The sequence below is a fragment of the Hemibagrus wyckioides genome, linkage group LG15 (assembly GCF_019097595.1).
Source record: "Hemibagrus wyckioides isolate EC202008001 linkage group LG15, SWU_Hwy_1.0, whole genome shotgun sequence".
In the NCBI taxonomy this organism is placed as follows: Eukaryota; Metazoa; Chordata; class Actinopteri; order Siluriformes; family Bagridae; genus Hemibagrus; species Hemibagrus wyckioides.
In genome coordinates this window covers 8,552,322-8,574,473 of record NC_080724.1, presented here as the reverse complement: position 1 = coordinate 8,574,473, position 22,152 = coordinate 8,552,322, and the positions used below count along the sequence as shown (strand labels likewise).

At 40.5% G+C, this 22,152-nt stretch overlaps 1 protein-coding gene across 3 annotated transcripts in view; it reads left to right on the top strand.

Moving 5' to 3' along the window:
* Positions 1 to 22,152, top strand: part of magi3a (membrane associated guanylate kinase, WW and PDZ domain containing 3a) — a 146,778-nt gene extending 124,626 nt beyond the window's left edge. For 2 of the 3 annotated variants that reach the window (XM_058410535.1, XM_058410534.1), the window contains exons 11-22: positions 3,505 to 3,990; positions 11,109 to 11,140; positions 11,513 to 11,828; positions 12,846 to 12,940; positions 13,138 to 13,330; positions 13,835 to 14,017; positions 15,343 to 15,528; positions 15,635 to 15,731; positions 16,774 to 16,879; positions 17,250 to 17,387; positions 17,486 to 17,624; positions 20,238 to 22,152. In XM_058410535.1, the coding sequence (XP_058266518.1) occupies positions 3,505 to 3,990; positions 11,109 to 11,140; positions 11,513 to 11,828; positions 12,846 to 12,940; positions 13,138 to 13,330; positions 13,835 to 14,017; positions 15,343 to 15,528; positions 15,635 to 15,731; positions 16,774 to 16,879; positions 17,250 to 17,387; positions 17,486 to 17,624; positions 20,238 to 21,139 (2,873 nt within the window). In that variant the 3' untranslated portion in view covers positions 21,140 to 22,152. Of the gene's footprint in view, positions 1 to 3,504; positions 3,991 to 11,108; positions 11,141 to 11,512; positions 11,829 to 12,845; positions 12,941 to 13,137; positions 13,331 to 13,834; positions 14,018 to 15,342; positions 15,529 to 15,634; positions 15,732 to 16,773; positions 16,880 to 17,249; positions 17,388 to 17,485; positions 17,625 to 18,399; positions 18,467 to 20,237 lie in introns of all 3 variants that reach the window. The other variant, XM_058410537.1, reaches the window with a different exon arrangement.

The window sequence follows — 22,152 nt, the reverse complement described above, 5'->3', positions numbered from 1 at the left end:
ACCTCCGGCCATGGAAGTGATTGGAACACCTGATTCTGATTATTTGGATGGGTGAGCGAATACTTTTGGCAATATAGTGTGGCTATATATATATATATATATATATAGGTATAAAAAGAAATCTCAAAAAGGTAAATTTTAACAATATATCACGATATGAATATTATATCATCTTATTGTTCACTCCTTTGTACAAGACAATATGAAAGCGACGGTGTGATGTAACAGGAAGTGTTCAATTTCATCTCTCTTTCCATGAAGGATTAAAGAAGTGCTGAGCGTGCTTTCAGCTTACTGAGCCGCTCTTCTTTCTTTCAAGCGGAGCGTCATGAGATCATCATTTTTTTAAAGCTCGAAGCCGAAGTCAGCATTTTATAGATTAGTGGAAAGAAGGAAAATGCTTCACGCAGTAGGTGAGGAGAGTACAGGAGATCGGGATTAGCTGTTGTGTCGAAGGTCCCCGATTACGCGCCGGCCCTTTAAGATGATGTCAGCGATGTTTGTGAAATGGGATAAGGAAGGGCAGGATGTCAGCAGGTTTCAGAGAGAGATCTCGGGAAGGTAGCACTTCTGTGAAAGTTCTCTGGAAGGTTGTACGCGTGAAAACGTGCATTATAAATGAGTTTTATTTATAAATCCGAGTTAAACTTTCTCCTGAATCTGACTTAACCCGTGGTGCTGTGGAGGCTAGTAGCAGGATCTGATTTGCAGGTAAAAAAACAATCGTCTCTTGAGGCATGGACTGTTCATGCACAACTATTATGCAAAAGTTAGAGATTTAAAAATGTTTCAGATTTTCTTTCTACATTGTCATTAAAGGCTTGTTGAGTTATGTATTGTTGACCATTTTGGAAATGAATAAAGCACATACTGAGAGAAGACAAACAGAAACAAATCCAGTTTGTGGAAGACATGAAAAATCTCCTCCCTCCATCATAGAGAGCGAGTGAAGTGTGGAGAGAAGCTACAGCTCACGCTGCACTTTAAACCACAGCTTTGCGAACGTTCCAGGTCTGACCTCTGAGCTTCCAAGTTCCTGAAATGCAAATCGCACGTTTGTGTTAATGCACTCGTTCTAACATGGTATTGTTTCTATAGTAACAACAACTTCACGGCTTCGAAGATCATCTAAACTAACAATCTAAACGTAGCTCTCATCACGTGTGTTTCATAATAAACAACTCAACCAAAGTGAAATGTATGATCTAATAAATAAATTTCGTGGGCTGTACTTAAACATTTATGGAAGGAGTCTCCAGTGTCAGTGTTGTGTGACGGGTGGAATTTTTACGGACATGGCAACGTCTTCAGAAGGGAGATGTTTCCAGGTTCGTCACTAACATTTAAAAGCTAGGTTTTTCCTATTGTTTTATTTTTCGGATTATTCATTTTAATAGAAGGTTTTTCAAGGTTATAACACCAACCTCTTCCTCGGCACACAACTTGTTGCTCTTGTTGTCACAAACACCACAATCGCATTAGATGATGGAAAACTCGACAACAGCGACGTCTGGGTTTTTTTTTAACGACTTTTCTGTTCCATCAGCAATGGTGCGGAGAAATATCCACACCCACGTGGTGCAGACTTTCCAGTCTGATTGCTGGAAAAACATGTTCTAGTTGAAGTGTGTGTTCCAGCCTCTCCATGACTGTTTGTGTTTGACACACACTCGCAGTGTTTGTCGCAAACTTAACAGTGACTCATGCGGGCAGGTGCGCATTTAATCTCTCATTTCTAAGCCTTCATAATTTTCGCTGTTATTCCTGAGTGTCATTAAAACGCATCTCTATTCTTAACAGGTTTTTGTTTCTTTTATATTCTTATTGGAGTGGCTCTCCAGCTCACAGGCCAGTTCCAGTGAGCGGCTGTTGAGACTCATAAAGCAGATCTCATGTTTGTACTTCTATTCTGTAAACTCCTAATAGGACGTTTAGCAAAATAAAAAAGGGGAAGTATTTTGCACATAAACACAAGCGGATGTTTTGGTTTTTTTCTTCAGAACAAGTCTTTTGGAACCCATTTTCGACCTGAACAGGAAAACGCTGATTCATTATTTTAATATGTGTAAAACGAGTCAGGTGCAGTTCACTCTTGCAGGTTTTTCTACAGCAATCCCGAGAGAAATGAAGTGGTGATGAAGTGAAAATAAACTTTTTTTCAAGATATTATAGAGAATTTGCAGGTGAAGCCGTGTCTTTGCCACTTTGCAGCAGGAGCAGAACCATTTCTCCAGACCTGCTCCACTCAGCATGTTGAGTTCAAAGTGTTCAGACATGGGAATCATGGCTCTTTTCACAGATGAGTCGACTCTTTCGGCTCCCAAATGATTCGTTTGCTATATCCACCCTCTTCTGAATGTGACCTCATAGACATCATAAGATCCGCTAATGTCATTATGACGGACAAGGTTGAGAGCATCAGAGAGAGAGTACACCATCCCTCTCACAGATTTGGCTCAGCTCACCAACGAGTCGACTCTTCCCAATTGAATCATTTGCTACATCATGCTCAGAGGAAAGTGCTATCTGTCCTCTTCTGAACTCAAAGACAGCATGGGATTGGCTAATGTCATTGTGACAGACCGGGACGAAAGCGTACACCAGAGAGAGAACGAACACACACACACACGCACGCACAGTCATCACGGCTAGTTATTTTCTACACTGTCACTGCAGCTGACTGCAGCATTGCTGGAAATGGAACCCGTGATCTCCCAGTGATGGGGAACAAATCAATAGCTAGACCATGCAGATAGATCCTCCCTGTCACGCTACGTCACACATCACATATCAGGATTAACCCTAATTAATTAACAACTGTTCATTTTTAATAGTTTAGCTATAGAGAAGGAGCCATTCTGCGGTTTGAAACACACACACACACACACACACACACACACACACAGCCAGGGACCAATCACAGCGAGTTATTCAAATGAATATTTCGCATGACCTAGATAGAGAGATTTTGAACAGGGTGTTAAAATAGACTGAGCGTGTAAACTTTAACCTGCAACTTCTTATAGTGCGTAAAAAAACTCGCATAAGAAATAAAGTGAATTGATTTGTGTACCAAAGGGGAAAAGTTGCATTAAAAGTGATTTAAAATTTAAAACAAACAATAAAAAACAATTATCTCAGTGCCAGATTCATAAGTTTCACATCTAGATCAGTTGTGATGTCTTTATTTCTTCTACTTTGAATTAATATTGTAAATTGTACTTTTTTTTTTAATAATATACATTAGAAATCTAAGTTCTTTCAATTAATATAATTTTTCATTATTATTTTTTAAATAATTTTATAATAATTTATCATTATTTAGATATCTAACTTCCTTAGAAGTAGATTAGAAAATGATATTTTTTAAAAGATTTTTATTTAAAAAAAAAGTGTTATTTTTAAGCCTTTGTAATTCTTTAGATATCTAACTTCTTTAGGTATGGATTAATGAACCAGTAACTTAGCAGCTTGTTTATAATTATTGTCTTTTCTCTCTTCCAGGGGACGTCATTGTGGACATCAACGGCACATGTGTGCTCGGTAAAACCCACGCCGATGTGGTGCAGATGTTCCAGTCAGTCGCCGTGAACCAGTACGTGGACATGGTGCTGTGTCGAGGCTACCCCCTGCCCGAGGACGCCGGTGACGAAGCTGCAGGAGACACCGCACCGCCAGCAGGGGGCCAGCCGCTCTTACCCGAGGGCCGACAGGAGGACACCCCCGAGCTGACCCTGCTGCAGCCCGAGCTAGTGAGCGTGACTCTGGCCAAGGGGCCGAGCGGATTTGGATTCGCCATCGCCGACTGCCCGCTGGGTCAGAAGGTGAAGATGATCCTGGACGCTCAGTGGTGCCGCGGCCTGCTCAAAGGCGACGTGATTAAAGAGATCAACAGGAAGAACGTGCAGACACTCAGCCACACGCAGGTGGTGGACATCCTGAAAGAGCTGCCGCCTGGATCCGAGGTCAATATGCTCGTGCTCAGAGGAGGTAAGAGCCGGGATCGTGTCCACGCTTATCGTCTCATTATAACATTTGTTCCAGGCACAGTGTGTGTGTGTGTGTGTGTGTTAAAATTAGAAAAATTAAAAGCAACAGGTGGCCTGATATTATAATCCACAGCGCCGTGGAAATCTCAAAGCTGATTGGTCAGTAGGGGTTGATTAATTTTCTGTAACAGCAGCTCTGACTCACTGGCTCTAATACAGAATTGTTACTATAGTAACAACTCATTCACAGTGTATAATCTGTGACTAATAATAAAGTAAAAACAGTGAAATCTTGTCTTGTGGATGTTCCAAAACATTAAACTATAAATACTTCAAGAATACATCATTCGTTAATAAATGAAAAAATCTAATGGTATGTAAGGTGTTGGAGTATATGATGCTACTACTGTAGTGAATAATGCACTTCAGGACACACTTGATCTAGGTGATGAGAGTAAATCCGCTTCATGTTCACCATGTCGTTTATTATTTTCCTATAACAGCACAAACCTTGGGATTTTACCTTCTTTACATTTTTACATTATGTAATATTACATATTGCATACTTTTTTTTCATATTTCTTATTTTGTTGGCAATTTTTTGAAAAAACTTTTTCCCTTTTTTTTGGCACATTTTTTATTTTAACTTTTTTTTTTTTTTTTTTTTTTGCTCTTTTGTTTTGCTATAATTGCTCACATCACATCTCCTCTTTATTCCCAATAGTCATGCTGTTCTCCCACAGACCTGCATTCATATGTATATATATATATATATATATATATATATATATATATATATATATATATATATATATATATATATATATATATACATTTTTATTTCACTTTTTTTCCCTTATATTAAATCCTATTTCATTCTATTCTTATCATATTTAATTAAAAAAAAAATTCTTTATTGTCTTTTATTCATGTTGATTAATCATTTCATTAGGAGAGCATTTCACCACGTCATACTGTGTAGGATTGTGTATGTGACGAATAAAGTTAGAAAAAAAATAATTTTATGCAAAATTCCAACTGGTGCATTTGGATCCGTAAATCAAAATGCATACTAAATCCCCTAAAAATCCATTGTGCCCAGTCGAGCAAGGAAGATATATATAGAGAGAAAGAGACAATGCAGAGCAAATTTGCTGAATGTTGATGACTATTCTCTGCTTTCTCCATGACTTTGGCTGATGCACTTTTGATTACATAACACTACAACGCTCTCTCCACGAGCTTCACACCAACCACTCACGTGCTACAGTGCCACGCTTCACATATGCAAAACGCTCTTCGAGAACGTGATAGACCGTTAAGTAGCTAGCGAGAGAAAACGAGAACGCTGTACTGTGTGTTTGTGCCTGAGCAAGAAAAAGCGCTGATTGCAACACATCCAGAGAGGTGAGAAGTAACACGAGTGATGGAAGATGGAGCGAGAGAGAGAGAGAGAGAGAGATGGAGGAGTGAATTAAACCAGAAGAACAGTGCGTTCCTGTTCGAGATCTGGGATACAAACTCTGCTCTGCAGCATCATTTATCGGCTCTAGGTGCCGAAGAGCAGCACTACGGACCACTTTACAGCCTAGTTACCAGGGCAATAGCGTAATTATTTTAATGACAATAGTAATAGCGACATGGATGATAAACACTCCACATTGCGTCTAGTCCATCCTTGTCCTTAATTATGCTCAAAATAGGTGCAGCAGGTTTAATGGCGAGTCTTAGAGGAGCACTTTGTAATGTTTATAGCCTGCTGCTGCATGTGAGGTGAATTATAATTGTACTGAAAAGGTTGACGATCCTCACACTTCCACACCATCAACCCCACCTGCTCGCTGGGCGCCTGGGGAGTCAACCGCTGCCTGGATTTGATCCATTTTATCCCAGATTTGTGATGAACAGCTCTGAATGTGTCTTTTAAGAGTGTATGAATGTAATTGGCGAATCCAGCTGCATAAAATTGGCCCTTGGATAAGGAACAAACATGAGGACTGTTGCTTTTTAATGCTTAAAACTTTAGGGATTAGTTTATGGCAGGGGAATTAAAGATACCCAAGATTGTAATCTGACCTACCTAATGAATTTAGAATAAATCAAAAATCGATAGATAGGTAAAATTTGAAGGAAAAAAAAAAAAAAAATCAAAAGCTGGTCCTAAGCAAGTCTTTGTTGCTCTACTATGGGGGCAAAATAGTGCAACAACCTCAGGGCCATAAACTCAGCTACTGACTCAGCTAATGTCGTAATGTTTAGCAACAAAAAAAGTGTGTTTGCGTGTGTGTGTATGATATATGTCCAGACAATTTGCAGTAAACATTTTTTTTTCCTTCTCTGGCCCATTTGACTTGACTAAATGTGACTCGTTATCTAAAAGACTGACACTCCTGATTTATGGCTGTAAGTAAGTCACTGTCTTTTCTGATCACAGACTGGCAAAACATAAAAAATTTTTTATTTTTTATTTAATGGTATAAACATTAAAAATTATTAACTGTATATCTCCAACTTACTTATTTAGATTTATATTAGAATCTAAATATTAATAATTTATTATTATTTTTTATTTATCATTCTGTAATTATTTAGCTCTCCAACTTTTTAGATTTATATTATAATTTTACATTTTTTAAATAATAATTTAGATCTTGAACTACTTTAGATTTAAATTATAATTTATGCATTTTTAATTTTTGATCATTTAGATAATCTCACTACTTTAGATTTATTTCAGAATTTATAATTTTTTAATTTTTTATAGTTTGATATTTCACTTTAGATTTATATTATAATTTTAGAACTTTTTTTATAATAATTTAGATATCTATTTATCAATAATAATAATTTATAATTGCTTAGATATCTAATTTATTTACATTTCTATTAGTGAGTCTAATGAAAGGTCACTAATTGGATTTATTCTAACAACACTGTCTCAGTGATTCACTGCCTTTAGCTAGATGATTTATATAAAAGCAGGCGACTGGAAGAGCATCGAAGCACAAAAAGTGAATCTGCTACAGAAGCTGTTGTGGTGATTCGTGGACAAAATTTTAAAAAAGTCATTAGCTAGTGCATTAGCGTCTTTTTTCGTCACTAGAACACCAGTTTACACATCAGAGAAAACATCATCTGTTGTAAGACAAAGCTCTCCAACTGAAGTGCTCTTAAATCCAAGAGAAGAAATCACCAGAGAGCGGAGTGTAGTGGCTGTGGGTTTTCTATACGTTTCCAACAAGACAGCGATGGAGAAACACTTAGGGTTTTGATGATTTTGTGCAACATTCGTCCTTCAGTATAACACACTGTGAGAGACTCTTCAGCTTTCAAATGGACCTAATTCTGATCTAGAAAACATTTAGAAAACAAGATTTGTGTGAATAAAAAAAAAAAAAAAAAAAACTTTACATGATTCCAATGAAATTTTTCTTTCCTGACAAAGAAACATAACCATCTGAACCTCTTTTGGAGGAAGATATGGTGCATGTGTAAACAAATGTGGGATATTTAGATGATAAATAAATCACTTTCAGTTTCCAGCTGCAGTTGTCCAAATATCAGGTCATTAACTTTTGAGATGGTTATAGACGGCCAAAATGTGCTCCCGACTACGTTACCCATCAGCCCGTGACACTCATGTCACATGTCCCACTCACCCTCCCCTGCATCCTGTTTCACCCTGACGATCACCTCTGTTTAATTTCCTGTGGTTCTGCATTTCATTACCTCTTCAAACTCGCACTTTGAGTTGTCTAAAATCTGCACTTGCATCACTGCCTCTACAGTTACCTGACAGAAGCAGACATGCTATGGGTCTAGCTTTCTGTCACGTAATTGAAGAGGTAGCAGATGCAAGTGCCGACGTTATTAGGGCTCGGTCCAAACCACGACTAAAACTGTGAGTGTAAACAAAACAGTGAAAAACCTACAGGCTAGGAACGAGACTACAGCAAACACCACAGCAGCAAACACACAACAGCTAGACAACAAAACGCTGTAAAACAGGATTTTAAATAGGATGTTTGTGGAGAAACAGGACGCAGGTGAGGGTGAGTGGGACGTGTGATACGTGTGCTGTGATCATGTGAGGTGTGAGGGCTGATGGGTAATGAAGTCCAGAGTTTGTTTCATGATAACCATCACAATTAAGCTTCATTAATTAGAGCCTAATTTTTGCCTAAAAAAATGTCATTTGCCTGGAGGAGGTGAAAAAGATGCATCAAAAATGCACCTTGTCATATTGATAGTAAATGTTTCTGCCCATGAAAGGAATTTGACATTTTAAAGCATCAGAATGATGTAGACATTAACAATGAAGTGTAATTCTAACTGTTTTAAGAGAATAATCAGTGGAGTTACTGATACCAACCCAGAGTAGATTAAGTTTCCATAGCAACACATCATCTTTTTCAACATCTTTTTATTCTTCTTATACCACTTATAACAATTTGCCAGACTTTTTTTTTTTTTTTTTTTTTTGAAAGAACATGTCAAAATAAATTTCAGAATTTATTTTATGTTGTGGAACATCCACGAAACAAGTCAGTCCCTTTCATCACTTCCTCTAGGGGCAGTGGTGGCTCAAGTGGTTAAGGCTCTGGGTTGTTGGTCGGCAGATCGGGGTTCAAGCCCCAGCACCACCAAGCTCCACTGTTAGGCAACTGAGCAAGGCCCTTAACCCTCTCTGCTCCAGGGGCGCTGTATCATAGCAGCCCCTGCACTCTGACCCCAACCTCCTCAGCTGAGATATGGGAAGAAAATGATTCCACTGTGCTGTAATGCATGTGTGACGATAATAAAGGAATCTCGCCCTCAATTCTTATATATCAGATGCATCAGTAATTCTCTCTCTCTCTCTCTCTCGAAGTTAACAGTGTTAATAAACAACGAAGGGTGTCACTTTCCATGTTCCTAAATCCCCAAAATGTAAACCCCCACTGTGCTGAACGTTTACAAAACGTCACACCAGAGATTTCTTCCATAAACCTTAAATGAAACTAATCCACACCTTCTGACCAATCACAATCCAGAACTACAGAGCAATGTGGTATATTGATTAAAATTTATTAGTAGATATCGACTAGTGTTTTAGCATGCAAAATATGATATGTAAGATCTATAAAGCGCTGCTCTACATAAGCTAATACACAAACTGTAGGAGAGAATGTTTCATTACACAATCTTCTTAAATCTTATATACTAACATTATATGCTGCCATTTTATTTTTTTAAGGATTTGAGCACACATATTCCCCTGGCAAAGAGGACTCGCTCAGATTGGGGAATCGAAAGTGCATGTAGTGTTTGAGACAGAGAATAAATGTGTATGTGAACATGGTTAATTGTTAAAGCTCTAGGCTGGACTGGGCAAGTCACCTGACTCTCGATTGACCCCAGTGTTTACATATTCAATTATTCAACCACAAAAATGTGTCTGGCTGCTTTGTGTAACCTGATCTTGTGACACACACACACACACACACCTCTCCCTGAGTGCAGCAGCTTATGAATCACATCATTCCTCCTTCAGTATCATGTAGGTTACACACTCAGTGTGGTGTGTACTGCCACTTAGTGGTCTGTCAGCTTGTTGTACACACTGAATAGATCATATGCGTATGTTTATATAATATATATATACACACTGGGTTTATTCATTACTCAGACCCCTTGATGTTTTTGCATGTTTTTATAGTGTTATAGATTAATTGAAAAATGGATTGAATTGACTTTATTGCCCTTTATTCCAAAATGTTACATGCAGTATTCCATAACGCCAAAGTTAAAACATCTTTTTAGATTTTTTTTTTAAAATTGCAATCGTCAATAAAACTAAAATCTCTCATTTAGATAAATATTGAAAGTCTTGGCACTTTAAATTGAGCTCAGGTGCACCTTTGATTTGATTATCTTGGGAGGTTTTCAAGAACTTGACAGGAGTCCAACTGTGACTAATTCAATTGATTTGACATGATCTGGAAAGACACACACCTGTGTGTATAATCTCTCACAAGTCACAGTGCATTGTCAGACCCAAATCCAAGCTGTGAGCCAGAGTGTAAAACCATTTCTCAAGTTTTGAAAGCTCCCGTGAGCAAATTGGGCTCCGTCATTGCGAAAGTGTAGAGGTTTCGAGCCCCAAAAGTGGGAGAGGCACGCTAACAGATCTTCAGAAGAGCTGAACAGAGATGGGAGAACCTACCAGAAGAACAACTACCTTGAAAATACTCCCATCAGACAAGAGCATAAAGAAAAAGTTTTTTTTTAATTAATTTTGAACTCCCAGCGCTACGCCTGGCAAAAATCAACTTGCTAATACTATCCCTGTGGAGACGTACGGTGGTGGCAGCATCAAGCTGTGGGCCTGCTGAGAGAGGGACAGTGAAGCTGCTCAGAACTGAGGGAAGGATAAAAGCAGCCAAATACAAGAAAAAAGACGAACTCTAATACAAAACCTAGAGGTAGAACACGTACTCCAGAGTGTACATGACTTCAGACTGGGGCAAAGGTTTATCTTTAGGAATGACAATGACCCAAAGCATTCAAACAAGCTAATGATGGAGTGGCTTCAGGACCCAAATCTGTGAATGTCTTTAAGTGGTCTAGCCAAAGCCTAGACTTAATCTCCATACAATATCTGTGGAGAAATCTGAAGGTGGTACTTCACATATGCTCCCAATCCAGTCTAATAGAGCTTGAGAGGATCTGCAAAGAACAATGGGACAAACTGCCAGAAATTCAGATGTGCAAGCTTTGTGGGAGGTTTGACTTCTTTAAGAAGACTGTAAAAGCAAAAATCCATTAATCCATTTTAAATTAAAATTATAACAAAAGCGAAGGGGTGTGAATACTTCCCAAACCCATTAAATATGACTATACTTGTACAGCATAACAACAGGCTTCTTGTGTATGTCAGGAATCCAGTCAGACCTCTTGTTATTGGTGTCAGTTCTTCTGAGTGCACTTGTCTTATGAAATAAATGCTCCTTTTTTGCCCTATTTCCCAAGCTTTTAATCTTTTTTTAGTCCGTGCCCCTCTGTTCCTTCTCCCCCCCGTGACATGTTCTGTTCCTCCATTCTCATTTTCTCTCTCTCATTCGATCTCTCCTCCCGCAGGTCAGACGTCTCCTGTGAAGTCTCTGAAGCCTGTAAGTTCATCTAACCACTTTTAATCACAGAATTTTTGGGAATGAACATGCACACGCTTCAGGGTTTGGAGTTTAATGATATCAGGCTGCGCTCTTAATGATGACGCGTTTGCTGAATAATGAATCGCCTGTGCCTAGGCTGGGCTGAGGCTCGGCGTAGTGCTACATTATTCACTATCTCCTAATTCCCAAAGCTTTAATCATGGAAAGTTATTGATGCAGGTTTGAGTCGAGCTTGTGCTGTAGTATGGTAGAAATTTCTGAATATAAAGCAGCACAAGCTTTGATCACATGACTAAAGCAGCTGTATTATGCAGTATAGTAATATTTAGCAGGAAATGTTGGAGCTTAAGTTCTGTGTTTGTGTGTTAGTGTGCCACGGCAGTGCCGATGCCAGTGACTCAGAAGCACGAAGCAAACACCAACGCAGTCAGCACGGACAGTCCGAGTCCTGTCGAGCCGCTTCCCCAGACTCTTCCTCAAGTTCTTCCCCAGACTCTGCCTGTAGCTGTTCCCCAGACTTTACCTGTAGCTATTCCCCAGACTCTACCTGTAGCTCTTCCCCAATCGCTCCCCCAAGCTCCTCCCCAGTCGCTGCCTTTCCCTCCCAACATGATGCGCTCCAACTCACCCAAACTGGACCCATCTGAAGTCTACCTCAAGTCCAAAGCCATTCTTGACAGCAAGCGTGAGTAACATTTATATATAACACCCACAATCACCTACCCGTGCCAGTGAAGAATATACTGTAGAATGTACTTTATAACTGGATACAGTGGTATGTTGGGTAGATGAGCATAATGTTATGCATATAGCATAGTATAATGATGGGTAGATATGTTTGATATGGTGTTGTTTATATCTTCTGCCCACTTCCAAAGGAATTCTAACTGGTCTAATTTCCTAACAAATTAAGCTGTCTCTGTTTCCCGAAATACACAATTTATCAGGAATTTCTGTACACATTTGTGGACTTGTCCAATCTGCCAATCATGTGGCACCAGTGCAATAAAATCATATAGGCACAGTTCAGTAGCATCAGAATTGGAGGGAAAAAATGATCTCACTGACTTGGACGGTTGTTGATGCCAGACAGGGTTATTTTGGGTATTTCAGAAACTGCTGATCTCCTGGGGCAGAGTTTACACATTATAGTGCAGAAAAATAAAAAATAAAAAAAAACATCCAGTGGGCAGCAGTTCTGGGAAAGGGAAATGCCTTCTGGACAAAAGAAGCCAGAACCGAATGACTGGATTGAGCTGACAAGACGGCTATATAGCAACTCTTTGTGGAACAGAAAAGCATCTCAAGATGCCTAATACGTCAAACCTTGAGGTGGACAAGCCACAACAGACTTACAGGAAATTGAACTTTTTAAGACTTTTGTAGAAAGAGCAGGATTATCTTGTAATCTTTAGCTGATTTTATGTTTTGCTCTGCTGCTGCTGCCACGTGATTGGCTGATTGGATAATTGCATGAATGTGTAGATGTACAGGTTAACCTGACTGTCTTGATGTAGTTAGTTGGTAGGGTATAGTAGCAGCCCGGTGTAGTAGTATAGTAGTATCTGGTATAGAAAACTAGTTGGTGATAGTATAATAGTTAGTAATGCTATGATGTAGTATCTTTTATGGAATACTAGTTAATGATCATACAATGATGAAGATGGTAGAGTGTAGTAACTCTGTCCTCTCGTACCTGCAGCTGCCAACACTAAGGAACTGGACGTGTTTATTAAAAGGAACCAGGAGTCCGGCTTTGGTTTCAGAGTGCTGGGCGGGGAAGGACCAGAACAGCCTGTGAGTGTGCTGCCTTCACTTTGGCATATTCTGTAACCTACAAAAAACTTTAGAAATGGTGATGGTAAATATTGTTATATGTAGAAACTGAGAAATAATATACAACCAATTATTGTTCATAAGAAAATAGTTCAAAATCTCCCTTCTCTCTCTCTCTCTCTCTCTCTCTCTCTCTCTCTCCTCCTCCTCCTATGTAGGTGTACATCGGTGCTATCGTGCCGCTGGGTGCAGCAGAGAAGGACGGGCGTCTGCGGGCAGGGGATGAGCTCATGTGTATAGACGGTGTTCCTGTAAAGGGAAAATCCCACAAGCAGGTCCTGGAGCTGATGACCAACGCAGCACGCAACGGCCAGGTCATGCTCACTGTGCGCAGGAAGCTCATCTACACAGGTGTGTGTTTAGTGTACACACTTCCTTATTTACATACACACTGAACATCGATGTAAGACTGTCTGGTACCAGGAAAAGCAGCACTGCGTCTCCCTGTTTGTTGAGACTGTCTCTACACTGTTTTTAAGAAAACAGATCCACATCACAGAACGAGGCAGAAGAAGGGCATGTAGCAGGGCACAGGAATGAAGACAGCTCATAAATAACATGAATAAAAAAAAAAACAGATCAGATTTTTACAGCTGGAGCAGTCCACATATACTAATAATGAAGCAACATCTGTGAAAACGGACACACTCCAAATTCATTTCTACATATTTCTCATTTCTGCATATAACTTCCTGGTAAATTTGTAAAGCCATGTAGCAGTCAGCAGGAATGACTTCCTGTACATGCTGAGCGACTCAGCCCCTGCATGCCTTCTTGTAACAGAGTTAATGAGTAATAATGGATTTGGCACGATGCTCTGCACCCTGATGATGAATGTGTTTTTCGTGGACACAGAGGATGCAGACGGTGGACAGTCCCAGGCAACTCCCCCTCAGGTTAACGGCTCTCCCAGGCCTCCTCACGCAGACGCTCCCGCTCTGTTCCAGCCGGAGCCGTACGAGGTCACGCTGCAGCGCAAAGACCACGAAGGCTTCGGCTTCGTCATCCTCACCTCCAAGAACAAACCACCACCAGGAGGTGAGAGGCACACTGACACCTTCAAGGCGTCTTGTTCACTGCCTTTTTGATAATGAGATGTACAGTGGAACCTCAGCATACGAATTTAATTCGTTCAAGAGGCGAGTTCTTAAGGCGAAAATTTGTATTGCGAAAAGAATTTTCCCATAAGGAAAACATGTAAATTCGTGAAGTCGCTTTTTAAGGCAAAAAATTATAAGAAAGGGAATTTGTATGCCGAGGTTCCGCTGTATGTCCTTTTTTAATCCATTTATAGATTCATTTATTTTTGTGTAGCTATAAACAGTTGTTCCTTCACTTCCTCTTGAAGACAAAAAAATGCAGGTCGCAACACACATCCTTAGAGATGTAAAATGACAGCTTTACAAAGTACTGACACTAGAGACTCTTCCATAACTTTACCCTATCAGCAGTTACATTTTTCTTTCTAAAATAATACCATTTTTAGATTCGAGAATTCACCAGCTTTGTGTTAAAAAGTAAAGGATAATGCATATTGTAATATACACTGATCAGGCATAACATTTTGACCACCTGCCTAATATTGTGTTGGTCCCTTGGACGCCCATGACCCTGTCGCCGGGTCACTACTGTTCCTTCCTTGGACCACTTTTGATAGATACGGACCACTGCAGACTGGGAACACCCCACAAGAGCTGCAGTTTTGGAGATGCTCTGATCCAGTGGTCTAGCCATCACAATTTGGCCCCTTCGTCAAACTCGCTCCAATCCATACGCTTGTCCATTTTTCCTGCTTCTAACACATCGACTTTGAGGACAAGGTGTTCACTTGCTGCCTAATATATCCCACCCACTAACAGGTGCCATGATGAGGAGATCATCAGATGTAGATCTCAGTGATGTTGTGATGTAATTTTACACTGGAATTGCAAGTGAACAGCTTCCACATGGGAGAAGAAAAAACTAAGATTACAGATATATAAGCATCATCATATCAGCAGCTCAGCAGTGAAATATACCTTCATAAAGAGAGTGAGGATGACGAGCACATCAGGGACATGATGTGTCTACTGCTGAATAATTCAGAGTGAATGATAACACTATTGTACATGGCATTATGACAGCAAAGTGACATCTGTCTAAATAGTAGCTGGAGGGAAGATGCATGAAAGAGGTCTGTTTGTCAGGCGGAGTTGCATTCACATGCGTTTCATATTCACTTTTTAGAGCTTTAAACCAAACCCAATATTGTGAATCTCCGAACTTTTGTAGATCTTTATATATAAGTGGCTGAACATGGTGTGAGGATTGTTTAGGTAGTGACACGTGAAGCAGGCTTATTTGAAGTCTCCTTGAATCTGCAGTAATTCCTCATAAGATTGGACGGATCATCAAGGGCAGTCCGACAGAACGTTCCGGAAAGCTTAAAGTGGGTGACCGCATCTCGGCAGTCAACGGGCAGTGCATCGTGGAGCTCTCGCACAACGACATAGTGCAGTTGATCAAGCAGGCTGGCAACAGTGTCACCCTCACTGTGCTTCCTGAAGAAGGTGAGCATTTCAGGAATTCTGGAAATTTCTGTTATTGCTCTCGCACTGCGTGTTGTGTGTTGATATTGAATGTGTGAGTGAGATGAAGGTTTTTCTTTTTTTCCAGAGCACAGCGGCCCTCCGTCAGCCACCAGTTCAGCCAAGCAAAGCCCAGTGGCTCAGCACAAAGCTATGGGACAGCAGCCTACCAGCCGCGATGATAGGTACAAGGCTGATACACACTGTTTACACACTAACACACACTCCTGTCTTAATTAATGCATTTTTAGTGCCATATTTCTTCCTAGTAGACGCCAGAAAGACAAATTTTTACCAGTCATGGCTGTACACACATGTTCAACTCACTGCTCTGAGAGAAACAGATACAGATCATATAAATGTAGAGAGGACAACAGGACTCAGGTGTGCCTTATTCATCATGTTTTTAGCTCATAACCCAAACGCCTCCATCCCGCTATAGATCTTAGCTAAGCCACACCCACATCCGCAAAATGAGTGGTGGCTCAAGTTGGGTTGTTGATCAGAAGGTCAGGGTTCAAGCCCCAGCACTGCTAAGCTGCCACTGTTGGGCCCCTGAGCAAGGCCGTTAACCCTCTCTGCTCCAGGGGCGCTGTATCATGGCTGACCCTGTGCCCAACTCTGACCCCAACTCCCAAGGCTGGGATATGTGAACAAAGAATTTCACTGTGCTGTAATATATATGTGACAAAAATAGAGGCTTCTTCTAAATAATGTATACAGAAATTCACCTAATGTAACATGGTTCATAAACCTTTGGACTAAATGTAGCTTGTATACTATGTAGTAAGCATTTATAGGGAATAAGAAACAATTTGGATAATATAAAGGTTTTTGTTTGTGTCGAGGGGGGCTGCAATCATCTGAGAAATGCAGTCTAGCTAAATATAAGCAACAAAGGGCAATTACTGTGGGTAGATAAATATGAAAGCTTTATGATAATCTTTATATTGCCTGTAGCTTTTTTCTAAAGAAAGAAATCCATTTTTTACTTTTCCACAAACAACAAAAGTAAATACCAAAATTAGTGTTTCCATAAAGTCCAGTGATCCGAAATGGGTTCAGTTGTGACATGTTAAGCGATTTTTAATGCTTTTTTAATTGTATGTGTGTCAACCTGTGTGGTAATTTGTTAAAGCTAATTAACATCCACACTTTCTTTTTAATATGGCTTAACATCACCAAGCTGCTGAATTTTAGACTGATGGCTGCTTTAACTGTTCTCAGCAACGGTCCCGAGACGGAGGAGAGAGAAGAGGGCGTGGCTTGGGGTAACTACAAATCCCTCCCCAGGAATGAGACGGGCACCGTCATCAACTCCGGCCCCAAGCAGGTAACACAGGACGGGATGTAGAATCATTCACTTCTTGACTTCACTTCATTTCACTATATCTCCTGAACGATTTTCATCTGCCTTTTCAGCCACTGGATGGAAAATTGAAGTCTTCAAATGACATTTTTGCACGTCATGTCTTTTTAATGATTAAGTAATAACTTTGCCATTATCTGCCAGTCAGATATCAGCATGCATTTGACAAGAGCAATTGTCATGAAATTTGCCACTCTAATGGGGCATGGCTCCAAAAATCTCTTCACCACAGGGTACATTTGAGCAGATGTGGGATCAATTATGTAGATCTCCTTTGGCATCGTGGTGGAACATGAGAACGGTTTCATTTACACTGTATGTGCATATGCGGCAGGGCTGTTTCCCGGTGGAGCTGGAGAGAGGGCCACGCGGCTTCGGCTTCAGTTTACGGGGAGGGAAGGAGTACAACATGGGCCTGTTCATCCTGAGACTGGCCGAGGACGGCCCAGCGCTGAAGGACGGAAGAATACATGTGCGTTACGCAACACTACAAACTTGAATCAATCATCTTTGTTTGTAATGAAGCACTGGATATTTCAAAGAGGACTAATGGAGTGTTTGTGCTGATAGGTGGGAGATCAGATCGTAGAGATCAATGGCGAGCCAACCCAAGGCATCACACACACACGGGCTATCGAGCTCATCCAAGCCGGAGGCACCAAGGTGCTGCTACTGCTGCGGCCGGGCCAAGGCCTGATCCCTGACCACAGTAAGTTACCATTGATCTACAATAGTGCTAGTTAAGAGTCTCAGATTTAACTCTTTAACTACCAGAAGGCAAAAAATGGAATTTAGCGAATGTTGTGTTCAGCAGTGAATGAAAGTAGACACTCAGGGCTTTATTAATTTTTAATTTTTTCATAGCTGTTTCTGTTTTTACCTAGCATACTAGGTAAATATATTCATGTAAACTTCTAAAAAATCCAAAAATGATTTGTTTTGAAAAATTATCTTCAAAGTAAACATTGATATCAAACCCGTTTCTGTTCTCTGAGACGTCCCAAGTGCTTGTTCATAAGCAGCTAAAATTTGTGTTTATCTTCAACCACTAAACTTGTGTGTAAGGTTATTTCTATGTCTGAAAGCCAATAGAGTCCTGACTCGTTTTATATCAGACATGCAGCCATAAAATCATTCATTTGTTTATACTGATTGAAAATGTCCCCTAAGTCGATTTCCATTCTGCTGGTGAAATAGAACACCAGTGTAATGGTAAAAAGGGTTAATTAGTGGCCTCAAATAATTCATCCTACATCAGGGACCTAGCTGCTCATGAAATTGATTCCTTGCACACACACACACAGGTTTTTTTTCCCAGTCTAGTGCTTTATGCTTTTGTTTGTGTAGGAATGGTAGCATTGCTTCAAATTTCATGCATTTGTCTCTTTCTCAGTCTGTCATTTCCTGACTTCCTGTCCCTGTCTCACTCTTGCCTCTGGTCTCTGCTTTCTCTCTGTCCATCTCTGTCTCTGTCTCCTCTTTAGGTCTGAACTCTTCCACCTTGTGCTTCTACATGAAACCAGAGCTTCACTAAAGACTCTACTTTTCTTGGTCTGTCCCTTATTAGTCTTGGTAAACCTTCTAATCCTCACTTCATGAAATTTATTCTTTCTTATTTCTCTTTATCATAATCAGAAATCATGCTTTCACTGTTAAAGGCTGTATATGTTTACAAAGTGATCTGACCGATGACAAATCTGAATGCTTAAGATTTATGAGAATATATTCCAGGGTTTATCATTAAAGGTGGAGTTCAAATGTTTTCACATTTAAGCCACTCAAATATGAAAACATTTTGTCATTGTTTTGCAAATGAAATTACAGAATGTATGACCCTGAGTACACTAATTACATTGCCAACATCAATTTCCTCAAAACATGAAAAAGAAAAGATAAATAAAGTAAGAAAGAAAGATCTACTTTTCTTCGTGATGGGAAACGTATTCCCGTTGCGATTTGATCTGTTCTCTTCTTCGTGGGTCGTGGTTTCAGGGAGTCGGAGGAGGGACAAACTGCTTGGTTTCAAAAAAGGAAATTGTGTCAGTGGAATACGCTTGAAGACATGTTGTTTAGGTTGCAGTAACTGGTTATTTCAGTCATAAAAGCAACATGAGGTGCATTGTAGGCTGTGGAAATGCTCCATCGAGAGCATGTATCAGTGATGTGGCATATAAGAACGACGTCATCCTCAAAGGGACACATTTCAGAAGTTTCCTCCAACATATACCGTATATTCGTGTGAATACCGATCACTTAGCAACCCAGTCAGGAACACACGTCCTGGAAGTGTCCCCGACAAAGCGGATGAAAACATTTGTATGATTTAAGCGTACAAAGGCTGGGAGTTAGGGAGCTGGGAGCCAGGAGTTAAACAAATTATTTAAGCGTTTAATATAAAAACTGCCTGAGGCGTCTAGCAATGTAAAAAAAAAAAAGGTGAACTTCTCCCTTTAAGCAGTTGTTTTTTGGGGTCTGTATGTACTAAACTAAAACAACTGAATGTTGTTGGTTCTCAGACATGAACGCCTCTTGTTGTGTCTCATTTCTGGTTTATTTTGCCATGTTTGCCCTCTTTAGCTCGGGCTGCCTTCTTATCATCCTGAAGGAGAATGAACACTTCAATGTTCAAAGACCGTCTTTTATCAGTCAGATGAAATCTCAGCTTCTCGAAACTTGAAGTCAGACAGAGTGGTGATCTGGTGAAGTTTAAAGGAAAACTCTAGCCTGAAGAAATATTAAATATGTTTATGCATAAATATTTCTGACCGATGTGTCAGTGTAAGAAGGCTTAAACTTGAAGAAAAAAAATCAGCTTAAAATTACAATGCAAGTGGAAACTTGGACGTCACTGAAGATTGTTCAGGGTGCAAGTTTAAGTCTAAGCTGTTTTCCTTCATAACCAAACTGAGAGAAATCTCTAGATAGACTGTGTGGCCAAACCTGTCTCAGCAGGACAATGCCCCTGTGCACAAAGCCAGCTCCATGAAGGAGCTCATGGTTTAAGAAGTTTGGAGTGGAAGAACTTGAGTGTCCTGCCCAGAACCCTGACCTCAGCTCCACTCAACACCTTGGGATGAACTGACCCATCAACCACACCCCAGACCTTCTCACCCACAAAGGCATTTGTAGCTAGGGGAAACATATCTGTAATGGGATGTTCCAAAAAAAAACCACGTGTTGGTGTGATGGTCATCTGTCCACATACATTTGGCAATATAGTGTTTCTAGATGAAAATGAATACAGATTAATCTTATGGTCTGCTCTTCTTTCTGAAGGTTTCAAGAGACGTATTTTAATCATAATTCTTCCTGTTCATTACAGATGTTATGGAGATGGTGACAACTCCACCTGCAAACTATCCAAAGTACCCTGTTCCTGATGAGCCATCAATGATAACATCTCTGTCCTCCCCTTCTCTCTCGCCCTCTGAGGGCACGTCAGCCCATTCTCCCACACGCGGTCTCCATCATCAACCCCGAAATCCCAGAGAACCCAGGACGAGCAGTTCCAGCGTGTCTATCCGTGACAACACACCCAGCCCACAGAAATTGGACACTTCGCGCACAGAGGGGAAAGAGCGTTCACATAGCCCGAGGAAAATGGAGAAGAAGCCTTCTGTTTCGGGGATAAAAAACGTCAATGCCAGCACTCAGAGTCTGGATGCATACACGGAAAGGAAAGCCCAGGGGCAAAGGGACAGAGGTGGACGATCAGCAAGCCCTCGAAAGAGTCCCAGGAAGGAACAAGAGACAGCCAGACAGCCATCTAAAGGATATGAGGAAGCACAGAGGTATTCTGATGGGCACCAGTTTCATTATGGATCTGGAGGGAACCTGTACAGGGGGGAAGAACTTGACATCCACCAGGACAAGGAGACAGGAGAGATGAGGCCTGGGATCGCAAGATCAGATAACGAGCGGCGTCACAGGGAGAAAGGGGTTCAGAGAGAGGCAGCACCTCAGAAGCCCCAATCCCAAATCCTCAACGACTGGACCATGCCAGAGCATCAGCCTGCGACCTTAAACCGGAAAGGCCATCGAGAACCCAAAGAGGGCAGGTACAGAGGCGGAGAGGAGAGCAAAAGAGATGCGAGGGGATCTAGCAGTGGCCCACCAGAGACTTCCTGGAATGGGAACCCCAGCAGCAAGAAGTCTCCCATCACCCCTGGTCCGTGGAAGGTCCCCAGCTCTGCTAAGATGCAGTCTCAGGTGGAGGGGCTCTGATGCTTGGTGGAGTTCATCAGAAACGACGGTCACTCGGAATCACTGTGTAATCGATGCATATTTTTTACGTGACTTGTACAGCATTCTGTATCTTCGCCGACTTTGAGACGGTGCATTCATGTTCGTGGTATTCCATGTTTTAAGTATCTGTGTCCTCCTGTCTGAGTTGGTGGGTTCGTCCCATCCTCAGTGACACCCGTCTGTCTCGTATCCGTGCCAAGCAGAGACTCCCGCTGGAAAGACTGTGAGGTGCGACCACTGAATGCTTTGTATTCCGGAATTGTGAAGGAGTGTGTTTATTGCTTTTGCTGTAGTTTTTTTATTTCCGATTCAGTATGTACAGTCTTTGTACCTTTGTTCCAATTGCAGCGTGTCTTTAACACTTCGTCAATGCATGTAGAATTCAACCGAACCATGCTAAATCACGTACACGCTGAACGAAAGCCAGATTTAACCTTGTTGGCTCTGATTCATTGTGAGCTGCGTTGTGATCATATTATTTAAGCTTAACATTAGTTATCAGCTTTGCAGTGTATTTTAGACCATTTTAAAAAAAACAAAGGTTCCTCCTTTAACTGACCAGATACTTGTGCTTAAGTATATTGTTTACTACATGTGAGCTTATGAAGAACACTATGTAATTTATTGAAATGGAAAAAGAAAAAAAAGAAATTGCAAATATCTTAAATATTTCTGTAATCATATCTAAACATCGTGCTCCAGATCCAAAAGAGCTTGACTCGTCCCTCCCTTCATTAGGGTTGCGAACTCGGTGCACTACATGCTTTAAGGGTATGTATTTTTCACATCGTTGTAGCTTTCACAATTATGCATTGTGTATCATATAGCAAGGTGTGTACATTGGGGATGAAATCTAAATAAATAAACGGTCATATCATTAAAGGTTTGAATGAAGGTAAAATGGGGATGGCTGGGGGAAATCATATTTTTTCATACAATCTAACATATATTTTGTCCTATTTCTTTAAAAAATAAAAAGGATATAAAGATCA